This window comes from Pinus tabuliformis, chromosome 5_2, assembly GCF_031772625.1.
Source record: "Pinus tabuliformis cultivar Carrire ecotype Pingquan chromosome 5_2, CPIR1, whole genome shotgun sequence".
NCBI classification, from domain to species: Eukaryota; Viridiplantae; Streptophyta; class Pinopsida; order Pinales; family Pinaceae; genus Pinus; species Pinus tabuliformis.
In genome coordinates, this window is record NC_142306.1 from 425,023,814 (window position 1) to 425,041,860 (window position 18,047).

The window sequence follows — 18,047 nt, forward strand, 5'->3', positions numbered from 1 at the left end:
AAAATTAAATGCATAAATGGATTAAGCACATCCAAAAAGCCCAGAGGCACTCCATCTTTGCAAATAAAAAATTAAACTTATAATTTAAAAAAATCTATATAGTATTTTGAAAAAAATTGACGAGAAATAATGCTCGGAAAAAAGATCATTTTGTCTATTAGTTGAAGTAAGCTTCAATTAAATATTTGTTGAGTAATGAATATTATTACATAAATTAATAATAAAAAATAAAAAAATGAATAAAATGAATATTTATTTATACAAAACTGAAATTTTATTATATTTTAATGAACCTACCCTCATACATTATCATTATATTATATTATAATATAATAGTGATTTACATTAATTATAATATAATTATAATTCACACTTTAAATATACATAAAAATTAGTTTAAATAAAATAAAGTAATAAATATAATATAATTTCAAAATATAAAATATTGATAATAATTAGTTCACACTTTACATATGCCCAGAAACTAGACTAAATGAAATAAAATAATGAATATAATAATATATTGGAGAAAATGGAGAAACTGTCAAAACCCAAAAACGAAGTAGTTGCCAATTTTTTTTACTATAAATGTAGAAGAGGTTTAGGGGTTGTGGTACACTGTAGTTTCGGTTTAGGGGTTGTGGTAGACTGTAGTTTCTCTAAGTCCAATAGAAGAGAAGAGTTTATGTTGTGCGCTTCGTTTGCTTCGAAAATGAGACTCTCTTTTAGTTATGTGATCACACTTGTAATTCTATGCAAATGGGTGGCTGTGAGTAATGGCTGGCAGCCAGCCACTGCAACTTGGTACGGCAATCTTCATGGATTCGGGAGTGACGGTAATTGCAATATTGCATTGTAGTATTAGTATTATATTATATACAAATTGGAATGAAAGAGAAAATGAAACTGTATTTCTAATTTTGTTGCACTGCAGGAGGCGCATGTGGATTCGGAGGCATAGTGAAAGGATCCCCTTTCAATTCAAAAATAGCCGCAGGAAGTTCAGTCCTGTTCAAAGGTGGACAAGGCTGTGGAGCTTGCTATCAAGTAAAGTGCACTGAGAGGGGCGTTTGTTCTGGAAAGCCGGTGACTGTGGTGATCACTGATGAATGTCCAGGTGGCGGAGTCTGCGGAGGTGGCAAAACACACTTTGATCTCAGTGACTGTGGTGATCACTGATGAATGTCCAGGTGGCGGAGTCTGCGGAGGTGGCAAAACACACTTTGATCTCAGTGGTGCCTCCTTTGACAGCATTGCAGCTCCCGGTAAAGATGCAGACCTCCGTAAGATTGGAATCGTGCCTATATCATTCCAACGGTATTTTATATCTACTCTACTGAATTAACGCCCCATCAATAACAATTTGGCCCATTTATAATTTCAATTGTTTTTACATAAAACACACTTGCTTTTTGTTGGTTATGCAGGGTGCCTTGCCAATACTCGGGGATGAATGTTGCCTTCCACGTTGACGCAGGAGCCAATAATTTCTATTTCGCAGTATTTATTCAATATCAAGCAGGAGATGGTGATCTTGCAGCAGTTGAGCTACAACAGGTATTCTGCACATATATATACCCAAGTTTTATGATATATACACAGATTCATACTTTGTGTGTATATATATATATATGATGAGAGAGAGATTTATATAAGAGCTGGGATTTTGTGTCATATGATCTCCGTTTTTTTTTATTTGATTATGATGCAGGCAAACTCTAAATCATGGCAAAAGATGACACATAAATGGGGTGTAAACTGGGTTCTCAATAGCCCTAACCCTCTCCAAGCGCCTTTCTCTATTCGATTGACCTCTCTTTCCGGCAAGAAAACGCTCACGGCAAACAACGTTATCCCGAAAAATTGGCAACCCACTGCTACATACAAATCGAATGTCAACTATCACTAAGGGTCAATTGCACCCACTGCTCTCACTCTATGAGAGGCATGCCGCACACGCGTTGATATTTTTGTTTCTTTGTCAAGAAATTTTGTGTATATCATTAGCAACAGTGCTCTACTCCCTTCGAGTGTAAGAGTCCGCTAAACTCCCTTAGCAACAGTGCTCTACTCCCTTCGAGTATAAAGGAAGGGGTTTTGCATGACATGACGTTATATAATTTCGTATCATTAAATCTTTTTGTTTTTTAGATTTTAAATGCTTGTTTTTTTAAATATGTTAAAATAAATTGATTTTTATTATATTTGTGTTTTAGAGTTTTATCAATTTTAAAATGTAAATTTTGAACTATATTGCAATTTAGTTGCGAAAACAATAATGGAAAGCAATAATTTCATATATAACAAAAAAATCATAGATGAAATTCTAAAATGATTTAATTGTGTAAATAGGTTACTTATTCTACATTTGGGATGGGAAAATAGTGCACTGTTTCTAAAATAAAATATTAGACAAAAAATAATAATGTAAAATATAATATTAACTCATTTTAAAATAATACAAATTAAAAATAACTAACATAATAAACAGTTTCAATTTAGTTTGTTATATCGTAATTTTAGCTTTGGTCTCATGGATATATAGTTCTTTTACCAATTATATTTAAAAAATAATAAAATAATAAAATATTAGGTAAACAATAATAATGTAAAATATAATATTAATTCATTTAAAAATAACAAAAGTAGAAAATAACTAAAATAATAAATAGAACATAAAATATAATATTAACTCATTTTAAAATAATAAAAATTAAAAATAACTAAAATAATAAGCAGTTTCAATTCAGTTTGCTATATCGTAATTTTAGTTTTGGTCTCATGGACATATGGTTTTTTTTACCAATTATATTTAAAAAATAATAAAATAATCAGTTTACAATTTAAAAACTACTGATAACAAAAAAGACATGGTTCACTATTGATTATGAATTAAATAGTTAATTTTATCCTTAATAGATGGTTTTTATATAGAGAGATAAAGTAATTAAAAGTAAAATAAATTGAGTGCTTTATGCATTTTAGTACGAGCGAGTTGTGTAATCCATACGGAATTGACACATAGCATTTAAGAATAATTTGATAACGAAGTTTAATATGAACAAGGTGTGTAATTCATTATATGATTTTGGTATTTAAAAACATATGTATAAATAAAAAGAAAGATTCATACCATAAATAAATGTTTCAATGTCCATATTAAGTAATGCAATTTTATATTAATTTTAATTTGTATGATAAGTAATTGGAATTATTATTATTATTAACAATAAAAATAATGTGAGATAAATAAATGGACACAACAAGTGTCAATTTATAATAAACATCCAACCACTTACTTCATTATAGCTGACATGTTACAATTTTTTTTTAAAGAATGATAAAAGCTAATTAAATTATTATTATTATTTATAAGAAATTTATATATAAATAACATATCTACATTTAATAAAACATGGAATACTAATCTTAAAATTATTTTTCACCACAAATAAAGAGATTTTATTCATTTTACTTAATATGCATATCTTATGTCTTACCCCACAAACAAGGAAATCTTAAACATCAATTTCAATTCTAAAAGTTATTCTTAAAAGCAAATTATTATTATTATTATTATTGAATCGATTGTTACTTATTTATCTAGGATTGTAGGAGTGGGGGGTTGTTTTTCACCCCAAAAGACTTACAGAAACATCTTATGCTTGGAAATTGAGACCTAGCTAAAACAACTAGCCAAAGGCTCCAGCTCATAATCTAAATTCACTCATAATTATCATCCTTAGCCTTGGCTTTCTTCCAAAACATAATAAATTGAAAAATATATCTTTAAAAAAATCAATGCTCACATTCCCAAATTTCAACTTTGTAAGTTGTTCCATGTTCTTCCCTAGAGTAATCAAGAATTAGACAAATTGGCCATTAAAGGGACTAGTTTGGAAACATGGATGATATGGATCAATCGACTAAGTCAATATGACATATCCCCTCATGCTCCTCCTTCCATGGGAATGGATAAGTTATTACTATGTCTTTTTTTGTTACTACTATGTTTTAATTTGGTAATGTAAATATTATTTTATTATTTTTAAATGTAACATTATAGGATAATATCTTTCCCTTATTGGACTGTAGAGAGACCTATCGGTGCAATTAAATAGTTAATCCATTTTTATATATGAAAATATTAAATTTAAATAAGTGATTGACTAATCCATTTTTATATATGAAGTTAATAAATTTAAATCAGTGATTGACTAAATTCATAAGGCTCGAAAATGTTTTAATATTCATACTCACTTAAGAAGCCATACAACAATATTCATCAATGCATTATAAGTCATGTCACTTGCAGGGATTTGAACCTAGGTGGGGAAGATTACAACTATTTTGCTAAACCACCGAAGATAACCCTAGTTGATTGATTATTATTAAGTATACTAGGAATGCTGATAAAAATTGCCTTGTAAGCTTATTCCTCCACCTTTTCCACTTTAAACACATCTCGTTGATTGATTATTATTAAGTATACTATAATATACTTAAGGGCAGGTTCTAGAATTGTCTACTGAAGACATTTTGTACCTAGAATGCTATCGTAGATAACTCATGAATATAGAGAGAGGCCATATATTAAAAAATGGTGGTAGTTTCATAGGATGGTTTAGTATTGAGACTGACCCGTTTCACTCTAGGAGGTTGAGTAGCACCAATTTTGGAAAGCACATCAACGATGGTCTAAAGTGGTTATTTCTTAAATGGATCAAGTGGGAAGCTTTAAAGAGTGGTGAAGAAAAGTGCAAAAATCGATATATTTCATAGTGGATATGAGTGCTAGTAATGACCATATCAAAAAAAATCTGACAAAGATTTATTTATTGTTGTAATGTGTTTTTAATGTTTTCCATGTAAGCATTAAGGGAGGGTGTTGGAAGTAATGATTCCATGTTCTGTGTAGCTGCCATTAAGAGTTAAGAGGAATCAATCTAGAGGTTGTTGTTTCCAATGTATGAGTTGTGTCAAAGTTAGTAATTTATGTCTCTTATATATGTAACCTTTCTGATCAACAAAAATATCTAAGTGTGATTTGTTGTGTGTAATCAATTGCTCTCTCTTCTCTCTCTATTTTATAGCAGATGGATGAAAAATAATATAATGATCTAATCCATATCAACTTCATCAATATGGATGGAAAATACATAATTATCCAATATACATCACCCATAATTCATAACACTAACTTCTTCATGATTGTAGGTTTCCTAGGCATCCATCATACTTCTAGTCCTCATGTTAATTATGCTCCTACAGGAAACTACTATACTTATTCTAATTTATTGAGATATTTTTTATCCCAAAAGAAAAACACAGTTTGAAAAGTGTATTCTCCTCCTCAATAGACTTTTATTGGCTACTTGTTTTCTCAAATATGATATCTAGGTTCCACGTCATGGCTCATGAGTTTTTAGCCAATTTTGCATAATTTTCTTTTTTCTAATACAACATCTTTCTAGTATTTTCTTAAAACATGATGTGTCCTAATTCCAATTATGTCTCCATGATTATGTTTTCTTTTCCACGATATTTCTATTGATTGCTTATATTTCCTAATTTGAGCACTAGTTGTAGAGTTTCATATCTTGGAAGTAAATTGATACCTGATTTTCCCCTTATACTATTTATATCATAACATCCTCATACTGATTCCATTTTTGAATTGTAATATCTCATTGGTAAGCCTTATTTAAGATTTTTGATTTAAAATCAAAACACATTTTCATACCATTGGAAGATTCTAAATATACACAAATTTTTATGTTGTCTTAGCACTCTTAACAAGTTAAAATTACTTGTAAATATACTTTGTAATTGTCATATAGTTATATGTATAGTCTCTCTGTGCTCCTCTTTTTTAATTAACAAGGACTGGCGTAGGTATATCGCCAGTCCTTGTTAATTAAAAAAGAGGAGCACAGAGATATTTATGCTTTGTGGGACTACATCTTCATCATGTCCAATATATCACCCCGATCGTGGCAGGGAATTGAACCGGTGACTTCACATCAAGGAGTGCCTTAACAGAGCACACAATCACCATCTATCCAAGATCCTGTGGACTATATATAAATAATTATAATTTTCATATATCTATGTAGATAGTCTATTTTTTATCCTCCTTTTTAATTGACAAGTACAAATAAAGTTCATAGCAATGGTATTAAAGTTATAGAAATTAAAAGTAGAATGTGTAAAAGTATAAGACTCTAATGGGAAGCTATAGAGATTACAAAGGATGGGAAGCGAAAAGGAAAGAATAAAAAAATGGGTGTAGAAAAGAGGAAAGAAAAAGAAATGAGGGTGGGGGGGGGGATGATTTCAGAGGAGGAGAGGAGAGGAGAGGTAAAGAAGGACCACGAACTGAAAGGGAGTTGTTTTAAAGGTTAGTTTTTATGGAAATCAGTCATGCCCACTTGGTTTGTAACCTATCTTCCTCCATGATTTCAGAGGAGGAGAGGAGAGGAGAGGTAAAGAAGGACCACGAACTGAAAGGGAGTTGTTTTAAAGGTTAGTTTTTATGGAAATCAGTCATGCCCACTTGGTTTGTAACCTATCTTCCTCCACATTCAAACTCAAATTCCCCATAGAACTACCACCTAATTGTCCATGTCACAATATGAAAATTTTCAAAATTTCAAAATTTTATAATTCATCTTTTATCAATAAAATTTATTTTTCTAGAATTTTAATCTACCCAAAATTGACAACTCTTGTGCTATAATTAACTCATTACATCACTAATTTTGATCTCATTACCCTTGATTTGACTCATATCTTTCATCTTTTGTGGATTGCATCCCCTATATTTCATCTCAAATCGAGAGATTCACCCATCTCTGTCCCATCAGGAATTATATCAAGTAGTGATCCAAGTGGATCCTCAAACAAAGTGGCATGGAAAATCTCAAAATTCAAAGTGGTAGAAAAGCAAGTATCCTGACATCAGATCAAAGTGCTTGTCGCCTTGATTCCAATGGTGCAAATGGCAGTCCAATCTGTGTCCGGATGATGAAGTTGTGGTAGAAAGAAGGTTTCCTTGTTCCTATGGAAAATGAGGCTTTTTCCCTAAAAATAACTTTAAGCTTTTAAAAGGAAAAATCGCAATCAAAGAAGTCAAAGGGGCAGACTTAAGGAGTAGCAGTGAAATCTCGATTAAATAGGAGTCAACGACAAGCGATGGCTGATATCGGGACTTAAGGCAGGAGACATGCAATCGACACCAGCAATCGGAGGAGCAATTAGATTGGCGGATCGGCATCGGCGACATCAGGATGACTGGATCGGTGGATTGGGTCGGCGAAACCCAAGGACCGAGACCCCTGGACCGTAGTGATGCGATATGCCGATGCGATACGCCAATATTGGCGATATCGACGACTAACGATCGGTGATATCAACGATCGGTGATCGGCGGTCGACAATCCTCGCTAACAGGAGTATGGAACAAGTGACTTGTGATTTGCGATTAGCGCAGACCCGATTATGTTATAAAGCTAGATTTCATATAATTTGAAATTCGAGTAAAAGGATTTTGGTCTGTTTTTTCCAATGTTTTGTGTATTATCACTTGGAAACAACAAGGCCTATTTCTAAGGTTTGTTGCACCTGCCGACCCTTCCATCTAAACGGCCTCTATTATAAACAAAACAACTACGATTTTTAAGCAACATTGTGTTATAAAGCCCAAGGCATGCAGTAGTGTATGGGAGAGAGGATTTTCAGCACGCAGTTCGAGGTAGGAGAGCTTTTAGAAGGGTCAATAGTGTATTTTGTCTGATTTGGAAAAATCTTATATGTTTTCAGCCCCTCTCAACGCCACAGACGCATTGGTACTATCCATTTCTCCATTTGAGGTCTCCATTTCACAGCCATTGTCCAGAATGGATGTATAAGCAACCTTTTTATGTAACTGGTGATCGTAATTCTCTTCTTTTCATGTCATTTAATATATGAAGGCCTCCCCATTGATCGAGCATGGCTCGTAGACATAGTTCGAGTTGGACGAAATCCATTATCAAGTCTTGTTGTCTTCTTGTCGTGCCTTTATGTGTTCCTTCTTCTTTTATGTGTGCACATTAGATTTCTATGTTAAGCTGAAATTTCTACATGTGATTCTTTTCATACATCTATAAGCAAAAGATCCCTGGATCAAGTGGTATCAGAGCATGTCTTTTTAGATGTGAATTGCATGTTTGTATGATAACAGGAGACAGACTTCTAAGAGGCGAAGGGGAATTAGAGACTTTCGATCTCGAAGCGGGGCATGCACATCGAAGGAGAAACATGGTAGAAGATGAAGCTCATCTCGAAGAGGAGCGCAATTTCTGCAAGACCTTCTATTCAATGGCAGAGAATATTAGTCAGTTGGTTTTAAGGCTAGAAAAAGCAGAGGAGAGAAAGCCAGAAGAACAAGGTTCAGCTGGTGGAGAGAACCCCCTCCTTCTCCTTCCACGAGTGAGGATTCTCCTTCCTCTCACCACCATAATCATAGAAATTCAAAGGATGCATCTAAGAAACATTTCTTTAAATTAGATGTTAAATTTGATCTTCCCATGTTTAATGGTGAAAGTAATCCAGAAAAGCTTAATAATTGGATAAGGCTCATTGAGATTTACTACAGGATTCAACAGATCATGGAGGATGAGGCAAAGATTCAGTTGGCCTCTCTATGACTGAGCAGCACCGCTCTCGTTTGGTGGGAGAGAAAATTGCAGCACAGTAAGAATGTGGGTAACCCCTTTTCCTCATGGCCTAATTTTATTTCTGTGTTAAAGGAACAATTTTATCCTTTAGGATACAAGCAAAAAACTTTAATGAATTGGAAATATTTAAGGCAAGGCAAAGGTCAGGATGTTCAGAGTTTTATAGAGGAGTTTAGAAAGACAACACTTAATCTGGGTATTGCACTTGATACACCTAAAGTTGTAACTAAGTATATTGGCTCATTGCATAACTACATTAGGCATTCATTGTTGTTGTTTGAACCAACCACTATTGACGCAGCAAGCGTAAAGGAAATCCATATTGAGAATAGGGGCAAAAATGAAAGAGATGATCATTCCAGAAAACCACCGTTCAAACTTCCCAATGGCAAATCTAAAGCGAAATGGAAAGGAAAGGAGAAGAAGATGAAAGCAACCAAAGAAGTAGAAAGGCTGTATTGCAATCACTGCAAAAAGGAAGGCACGATGACGATTACTGTTGGAAATAGTACCCAGAAAAGCGTCCAAAAAAGTATGGAGGAAAATGGAAGTAGAAGACAGTGGCAACTGCGCAGCAAGAACTTGGATCGGATTTCGTAGATGAAGCGTTAATCACAACTGCGGGAACAAAAGGTACTCTTACACCTCATGTTAATTCTGAATCACATGAAGGCACGAGTTCTATAAATGAGTCCCTTCCTAATGACCGAAATAGAATTGAACTGATTCATATCAGAGTTGTTGTAAATCATACTAAAGTAGAAACTCTGTTTCATATTGGATCCCAAGAAAACTTAATCGCAGAATCCTTGGTAAAGAAACTCGGCTTGGAAACAAAACCACACCTGAAACCTTACCCACTTGGATGGATACATGATAAAGCAAAATTGAATGTAACCAAACAGTGTAAAGTAAAATTTGTAATCGCTTCTAAGCTAGTGGATGAAGTAGAACTGGATGTGATTCCATTGGATATCTGTGGCATGGTGTTAGGGAGCCCATATCTGTATGATAGAAAGGTAGTCTTATTTCGTCACGAAAACAAATACCAAATCACAAATGATGGGGTAGAATATATAATAAGGGCTCATCAAAATAAAATCAATGCCAACCTTGTAAGCATTGGACAAATGAAAAGTTCGGTGAATGCCTGTAAGGGTTGCATGCTGATGGTTGTAAGGGAAAAAGAGGAAAAATTACCTAATGCTTTCCAGGGCTGCGATTAGGAACATAAATAGGAATTATTTGAATTAATTTCTAATTATGAGGTGTTGTTTCAGGAACCGAGGGGATTACCTCTCGAAGAGGGAAATCCAACATGAAATCCATTTGCAGCATGACACTCCTTTATTGAATATTAGCATGTACACGATGTCGACCATTGAGATGGAAGAAACCAAGTAACAGGTGCAAGAATTGCTGGACCAAGGGGTCATCAGGCCAAGCACTTCTCTGTGTGGCTCACCGATTGTCTTAGTCCCAAAGAAAGATGACACATGGAGGATGTGTGTGGATTACCACACACTAAACAAGATCACAGTGAAAAATCACTACCCTCTTCCATGCATTGATGACTTAATAGATCAGTTAAAAAATGTTGTTTATTTCACAAAATTGGATTTGCGCAGTGGTTATCATTAGGTCCGGATTACAGAGCAGGACGTGTGGAATATTGCCTTCAAGACCAAATAGGGGCTGTTCGAATGGATGGTGATGCCATGCGGACTTTGCAACTCTCCAGCCACTTTTATGAGGGTCATGAATGATCTCATTTGACCTTTCATTGATGAATTTGTTCTTGTATATTTAGATGATATACTTGTCTTTAGTAAAATTTGGGTTGAACATGTGTGTCATGTAAAGAATGTGCTTGATGTACTTAAAAAAGAAAATCTCTTTGTAAAGTTGTCATATTGTGAGTTCGAGAAAACCTCTTTGGGTTACCTAGGTCATATTGTTGGTCATGGTCAGTTAAAGATTGATCCTTCTAAAGTTGAAGAAATTGTAAATTGGCCTAAGCCTACTAGTGTAACCGAGGTCTGTAGCTTTTTAGGTGCAGTCCAGTATTGGAGGATATTTATTGCTAATTTCTCTGTTATTGCAGCACCTCTGCACACATTGATAAGCGTGAAATGGGTCTTCCAATGGGGAGGAAGACAACAGAAGTCCTTCGAAACATTGAAGGAAAATATCAGCACCGTGTCACTCTTAGCCTTACTCGATCTCCAACAGCCATTCGAGATCGAAAACGATGCCAGTGGTTATGCCATGGGAGTTGTACTGATGTAGCAAAATAAGTCAATTTGTTACCTTTCTAAGAAGCTTTCTCAAGCTGTGATAAACTATCCCACTTATGACAAGGAGCTTTATGCCTTGATGTAGAGTGTGAAAAAGTAGAAAGAATACCTAATCGACAAGGAGACCATCATCCATACAAATCATTAGCCCTTGTAGTACCTTCAGTCACAAACCAAGTTGCAGCAATCTCGTCATTTCAGGTGGATGGGTTCTCTTCAACAATTTCATCTGGTAATAAAGTATAAGAAGGGCACTAGCAATAAAGTGGTCGATATGATATCTCGCCCTCCTATTTCTGCTTCTTTTATTTTACATAATGCTTCATTGTCTTTTGAGAGTTATGCTGAACAATATGCTAATGATGATGACATTAAGGAGATTTATGCAAAACTAACCCATGGTTCATAGGTGGACAACTATCATTTGCAGGGGAAATTGTTGTATCACCTTGGTAAATTGTGTATTCCCACAGGGGAAAGAGTACATGTAATTCAAGAGGCCCACACCTCTCTTGTGTCTGGACACTTTGGTGTTGAAAATACTTTATGTCATGTACAAAGATTTTGTTTTTGGCCTCATATGAAAAACATTGTGACTCGCTATGTAAAGGGTTGTGTGATGTGTTCTGTTTCAAAGCCCTCTAATAGAAAACTCAGGCTCTACACACCACTCCCTATTCCGAGTCATCCATGGGAAAGTGTGTCAGTGGACTTTGTAGGAGTTTTGCCTCTGTCTAGGAAGATTCACGACTATTTGCATGTCGTCGTTGACCATTTTAGCAAGATGTGTATTCTTTTGCCTTGTAAAAAGCAGATCACTGTAGAGCAGACTGCTTCTCTTTTCTTTCAGCATGTTTGGGTCCATTTTGGATTACCCACATCGATTGTGTCAGATCGAGACTCTCGATTTCTTGGAGAGTTTTGGACTAGCTTGTGGAAGATGATGGACACCAAATTGAAAAGAAGCACGACATTTCATCCGTAGACTGACGGTCAGACGGACAGACAGAGGTTGTCAACCGTATCATGGTACACTTGTTACGAGGCTATTGTGGAAAACATCCCATGTTGGGGGATGACCATCTCCCATATGTGCAGCATTCCTACAACCGAGCAGTGCACTCATCTACACATTGTTCACCATTTGAGACATGTTTTGGTTACCTGCCAAAGGACCCTTTTGATATGGTCTTTGGAAGGGAAGCTAGATCCAGTGGACATAATGAAAGGGACAAAGCTCAGCAGTTCATTCAACAAATCCAATTGATTCACCAAGCAGTGCAAGAGTAATTGGAGAAAAGTCAAGCTCGTTACAAGGCTCAACATGACAAACACCAAGTCGACCATCAATTCCAAGTGGGTGACAAAGTGTGGTTCCACATCAGTAAGGACAGGATGAAGGGAGGAGGGAAGAAGTTGCGACCCATCCGGTATGGTCCATTCACCATATTGGAGAGGATCGGAAACAATGCCTTTCATCTTGATTTGCCAATATATATGCATATGTACTCAGTAGTGAATGTAGAGAACTTAAAGCTGTATGAACCACCATTGATCATGGACATCGATGAGGTGGGAACAGTTCCTATAGTTGATGATTTTGCACTCGTATCTCGATGAGTTACCTGAAGACATCATCCTTGATAGAAGAACCAGGACTTCACGACGGGGAGATGTGGAATACCTTCAATTTGGGTTCAAGGGAATGCACCCCAGGAAGGAAAAATGGCTAGAGAAGGAAAGGGTGAGGGAACAATTCCCTCACTTGCCAATTGACTAATGAAATCTTTTGGCAGCCCAAAAGCTCCTCAATGGGGAGGATTGATCCAGGTGGATCTTCAGACAAAGTGGCATGGAAAATCTCAAAATTCAAAGTGGCAAAAAGGAAAGTATCCTGATATTAGATCGAAGTGCTCGTCACCCTGATTCTAACGGTGTGAATGAAACTCCAATCCGAGTCCGGACGATGAAGTTGTGGCAGAAAGAAGGTTGCCTTGTTCCTATGGAAAATGAGGCTTTTTCCTTAAAAATGGCTTTAAGCCTTTAAAATGCAAAATCGCAATCAAAGAAGTCAAAGGTGTAGACTTAAGGAGAAGCTGCGGAACCCTCGATCAGCGATCTCCGATTAAATCGGAGTCGGGGACAAGCGATGGCCGATATCGAGACGTAAGGTAGGCGTCATGTGATCGGCATCGGTAATCAGAGGAGAAATAAGATTGGCGGATCAACATCAACGACATCAGGATGATCGGATCAGCGGATTAGGTTGGTGAAACCCAAGGACCGAGACCCCTGGACCGTAGCGATGCGATACGCCGATATTGGCGATATTAGTGATTGACGATTGGCGATATCAGCGATCTCTAGTCGAAAATCCCTGCTAATAGGACTATGGAACAAGTGACTTGTGATTTGCGATCAACGCAGACCCGATTATGTTATAAAGCCTGATTTCATATAATTTGAAATCTGGGTAAAAGGCTTTTGGTCGGGTTTTTCCAATGTTTTGTGTATTATCGCTTGTTACCAAAATGGCCTATTTTTAAGGTTTGTTCCGCCCGCCGATCCTTCCATCTAAATGACCTTTACTATAAACAGAACAACTCTAATTTTTAAGTGGTATTATGTTATAAAGCCCAAGGCATGCAGTAGTGTACAGGAGAGAGGATTTTCAGCATGCACTTCAAGGTAGGAGAGCTTTCAAGAGGGCTGATAGTGTATTTTGTCTGATTTGGACAAATATTATATGTTTTCAGCCCCTCTCAATGCCACAAATGCATTGGTGCTGTCCATTTCTCCATCTGAGGTCTCTATTTCACAGCCATTGTCCAGAATGGAGGTATAAGCCACATTTTTATGTAATTGGTGATTGTAATTCTCCTTTTTTCATGCCATTTAATATATGAAGGCGTCCCCATTGATCGAGCACGGCCCAGAGATGTAGTCCGAGTTGGACGAACTCCGTTATCAAGTCTTGTTGTATTCTTGTCATGCCTTTATGTGTTCCTTCTTCTTTTATGTGTGCACATTAGATTTCTGTGTTAAGCTGCAATTTCTACATGTGATTCTTTTCATACATCTATAAGCAAAAGATCCCTAGATCAAGTAGTTTCGATACACCCTATAATATTTCCTCTATAAGAAAAGTTGGACCCATATGGCTTGAGTGTTGTAACATTGGCTCTAATACCACTTTGTAACAACCTCACTCAAGCACTGACTTGTATCACTACCTCTGTAACATGATATTTTTGAAATTTCCCCTTTAATTTGATATTTTTATTATTGTTTGAGCATGTTTAATTCATTCTACCATGCAATGCATTCAACTACAGGAATGTAACTACATAAATGTGATCTTTTAAATGACTATTCACATTAAACACACAAAATTACATGAATATTAACAACAAAATATAACTTAAAAGTATAAAATATTAACAATAGTACAATGAATATTGAGATATCTTCAAACCTTAATACGAGGATAATTATGGAGCCATTAATTAAATAGATAAAATAGATGATGGCATAGTTTAAATAATAGATGAAATTATTTTTTGGCCTGAATAAGATAATATAAGTTTTAACAAGATTGTGATTTCTTTTTGTTTAAAATACACCTTTAAATTAAATGCATAAATGGATTAAGAACCTCCAAAAATCCCTAGAGGTGCTCTAAAGGCAAGATAGGTTTTATATCCTCAATCCCTACAAAGATGTTATAAGAAAAATATTGTTTATCCTTGAATATTGGATGCATAAAAGTGTCGAGTTGCTGATATAGAGATGGGGAGAAAATCAACCATAGAATTTGCTTTTGAGATTGCCGCAAATTAGGGAGCCATGTTATCCCAGACCCTACAATTTCTGAGTTTGAGTAATAACCTTTGTCCACTGATTGTTGAGCTTCTAAGATGAGCATCTCTCAACTAACCTCTAGAGGAACAGAGCCAAACAAGGTAGGCACTGAATCAGAGGCAAATTCTATGATTTTTCCACACCTACATAAATAGAACCACCTCTATGCGGCACCATGCGCTACCTAGGAGCCATAATGTGGGAAGCAAGAAAACGAGAGAAGAAATTTGATAGGGACAGTCGACCAAAATAACATTCTCTAGGTTTGACTACCACCTCCAAGAACTATATCCAAAAATCATGAAGTCATCACCTAGGTTCTAACCCAAAGGGATACACTCAAGGAGATGAAGGAATTATAAGCAAGAAAGAGACATATACTGATTCCACAAGATACAAACTTGAACAAAATTCACATTAAAACTATATTTCTTCCAAAAATCTACTGAAAAGTCCCTCCAACTATAGGAATTTAAGGGTTAAACATAAGTAAGATAACCCTTTTAATCAACCTAAAAGGAAGCAAAGGAATTACAATAGAACACATGAATAATAACTCCAATGCTAAACAACTAGAATGAACCAAATATGAGAACCAAAAGGTAACTAAAACCAAACAGAAAATTACCCAGGATACCAATACCCTAAAACCAAAACTGGACAGGGGTAAGATATACCTTGAAATTGGCTATTTGGTAAAGGAAGCTCTGAAAATACGACCACCAATTCAAATTCCAACCCCAAATGTAGATTGTCAATGTACAGGAAGAAGAACATGGATCCAAAGACTTGATGAGGCTATTAGGGTCGAACCCTAACCCCCTTATTTATGTAATAGGATCGAGTCATAGTTATAGTTAAGTAAAGAGTCAATAAAACCCATATTAATAATTGTAAGTGGTTGACCCACATTTAAAGAAGGGAGCACAGTTAGTTGCAAATGGGCCATGGTATTAGATAGATGGTATTAATAAGAACCATGGTATTGACCCATGGTATTGCATGTATGAATCTTATATAAAGGATAGAGACTCCCCTCGAGGAGCGTCATGTCTTATTTTGTAATTGAGCCCAGCTCTATTGGAGGTTGCCCCCTCGAAGAGGCAAGTGAACATTGCTTTCCTTTCCGAATAATAAAATACTTGCTGTTATTTCTTATTGTTCTGTCTTCTGGGTATATTTTTTTGCATATTTGGTATTCTGGTATCTTCTTGCAGGTCAAGAGCATAACAAGTGCTATCAGAGCACTTTCCTGGGCTGGTGGGATCTCCATTTTTAGAATTTTTTTTTTTGGCTAGAGATGTGTTCCAGTGTCTTTAAACCACGGGATCTGTCGTTGAGCACATAAACCTGCGGATATGGAGAGGCATGCATGCAGGAAATACAAGAGGTGGTCACGCTTGTTGGACTCCTTTGTAACCCCTGTGGGTACCCCTTCGAGTAGTAGCGCATTAGATAGAACCACAAACAGACTGTCTTCCAAGTACCCTCTAGGTATATCAGAAGCCCCCTAGGCTCTCTTGAAACCTCACCATAGATAAACCATTGGCCATCTTGTTGCTACAGTACAACGAGAATAGCACTCAGGGAGATTACTTGCACATACGATAGGGTAGTTGGGTTGTACGGCTATGGGTATGGTTGATCCTCCTTGGTTAGTGCCCTAACAGATTGGGCCGAGTACTACTATCAAACCCTTATGTATATTGCGATCTGTAGAACCTGACACTCCTTTAGACCATAGTTCCCTTGCCTCTCTCTAGATCACGCATCATCTTTGCCAGATCAGCTCTAGCAGGTGGGGTTCTGTTGCAGCCGCAACAATCAGTTCCGCCATTCAGATCTCTCAGATCCGCCATTCATATCTATCAGATCTGCCAATCAGATTTATCATATCCGCCATTTAGATCTAACCGTTGGGGTCGGTAGCAGTCACCATAATCAGATCTGCCATTCAGATCTAGTAGTAAGGGTTCGATCACTCCCACATTCCTACTACTGTGATGAGAAATACTCCCCTAGGCATAAATGAAAGGAGTCGAAATTCTTTCAAATTGATGCTACTGTTGGGTGTGGAGCATGATTATTTAGAGGTCTTTTTTTCAACTGGATGTATAACCCAGGAAGTTTGTACACCCCTCCATACGGGGGGGTGCGGGGGGGACTTGTGCCCCCTGTGGGGGTTTCGGGGGGGGGTGGGTGGTGTTCCATTCCCCCCAGGCTGGGGGGTTCGTGGGCCAGCAGTCCCCTGGTAGGGGTTTCGGGGGCAGCACCCCCGAAGCTAAAAACAGATGTAAAATTGCCTTGTAAAAGTATAGTAATTTCTAGTCAATCTGGGCCATTCATTAGGTGGATGATCTGATGGTAGAACTTATGTTTAGTTTAGGGTTTTTTTCCCTAGAAGGCAACCCTCTCTCTTTGTATGAGGGCATTGTATTGTGGCTGTGTAATAGATGTGTATTCTTCGAGCGAGAAATAGGGAGGTGAGACTGTGAGAGAAAACAGAGGATATTACAACGGATCTACTATAGGTTGTGTCTCTTCATTTTGCTAGATAATAGAAAGGAAGGACTGGTTGTTCAGGGTGGACGTAGCCCAAACTGGATGAACCATGTATATCTGTGTCTATCTAGTTTTATGTGTTTTCTTTGTTTATATTTATGCAATATTCTATGTGTTCCATTGCTCTGTAATATATAATTTTCTAACAACTGGTATCAGAGCCGAAGGTCTATTTGGCTGATAAACTCGCAGGAAAGAAGGGTTCCTGGTTCGAGTGGGAGCAATGGCAGAAGATGGTAAGTTTAGGGTCGAGAAATTTAACGGCCAAAACTTCTCGCTGTGGAAGATGCAGATGGAAGATTATCTCTATCAGAAAGATCTGTACCTACCATTGGGCGGAAAAACAAAGATGCCGACGGGTATGATAGATGAAGAATGGAACCTTCTCGATAGAAAGGCACTCGGAATAGTACGGTTGTTCTTGCAGCATTGGTTGCCTTCAACATTTCGAAGGAAACAATGACAGAGGGTTTGATTAAGGCGATGGTGAAACCATATGAAAACCCTCGGCCTCAAACAAGGTATTTCTTATGAAACGGTTATTTAATATGAAGATGTCGAAAGGTGGATCTGTTGCAGACCATTTAAATGATTTTAATATTGTTAC

General features: G+C 36.5%; 1 protein-coding gene across 1 annotated transcript; it reads left to right on the forward strand.

The window, feature by feature from the left end:
- Positions 1–712: 712 nt before the first annotated feature.
- Positions 713–1,909, forward strand: LOC149159416 (expansin-B16-like). The gene is made up of 5 exons (XM_089434301.1): positions 713–836; positions 935–1,117; positions 1,191–1,317; positions 1,428–1,557; positions 1,712–1,909. Exons 1-5 carry the CDS (start codon positions 713–715, stop codon positions 1,907–1,909), a joined length of 762 nt encoding a protein of 253 aa, XP_089290427.1.
- Positions 1,910–18,047: the final 16,138 nt, after the last annotated feature.

What these genes read in the sequence shown, in the direction of transcription:
- LOC149159416 (XM_089434301.1), top strand. Translation starts at nt 713, where the DNA reads ATGAGACTCTCTTTTAGTTATGTGATCACACTTGTAATTCTATGCAAA. An exon ending in GATCACTGATGAATGTCCAG is followed by an intron (nt 1,118 to 1,190) that starts GTGGCGGAGTCT and finishes ATGAATGTCCAG; the next exon opens with GTGGCGGAGTCTGCGGAGGT. An exon ending in GTGCCTATATCATTCCAACG is followed by an intron (nt 1,318 to 1,427) that starts GTATTTTATATC and finishes TTGGTTATGCAG; the next exon opens with GGTGCCTTGCCAATACTCGG.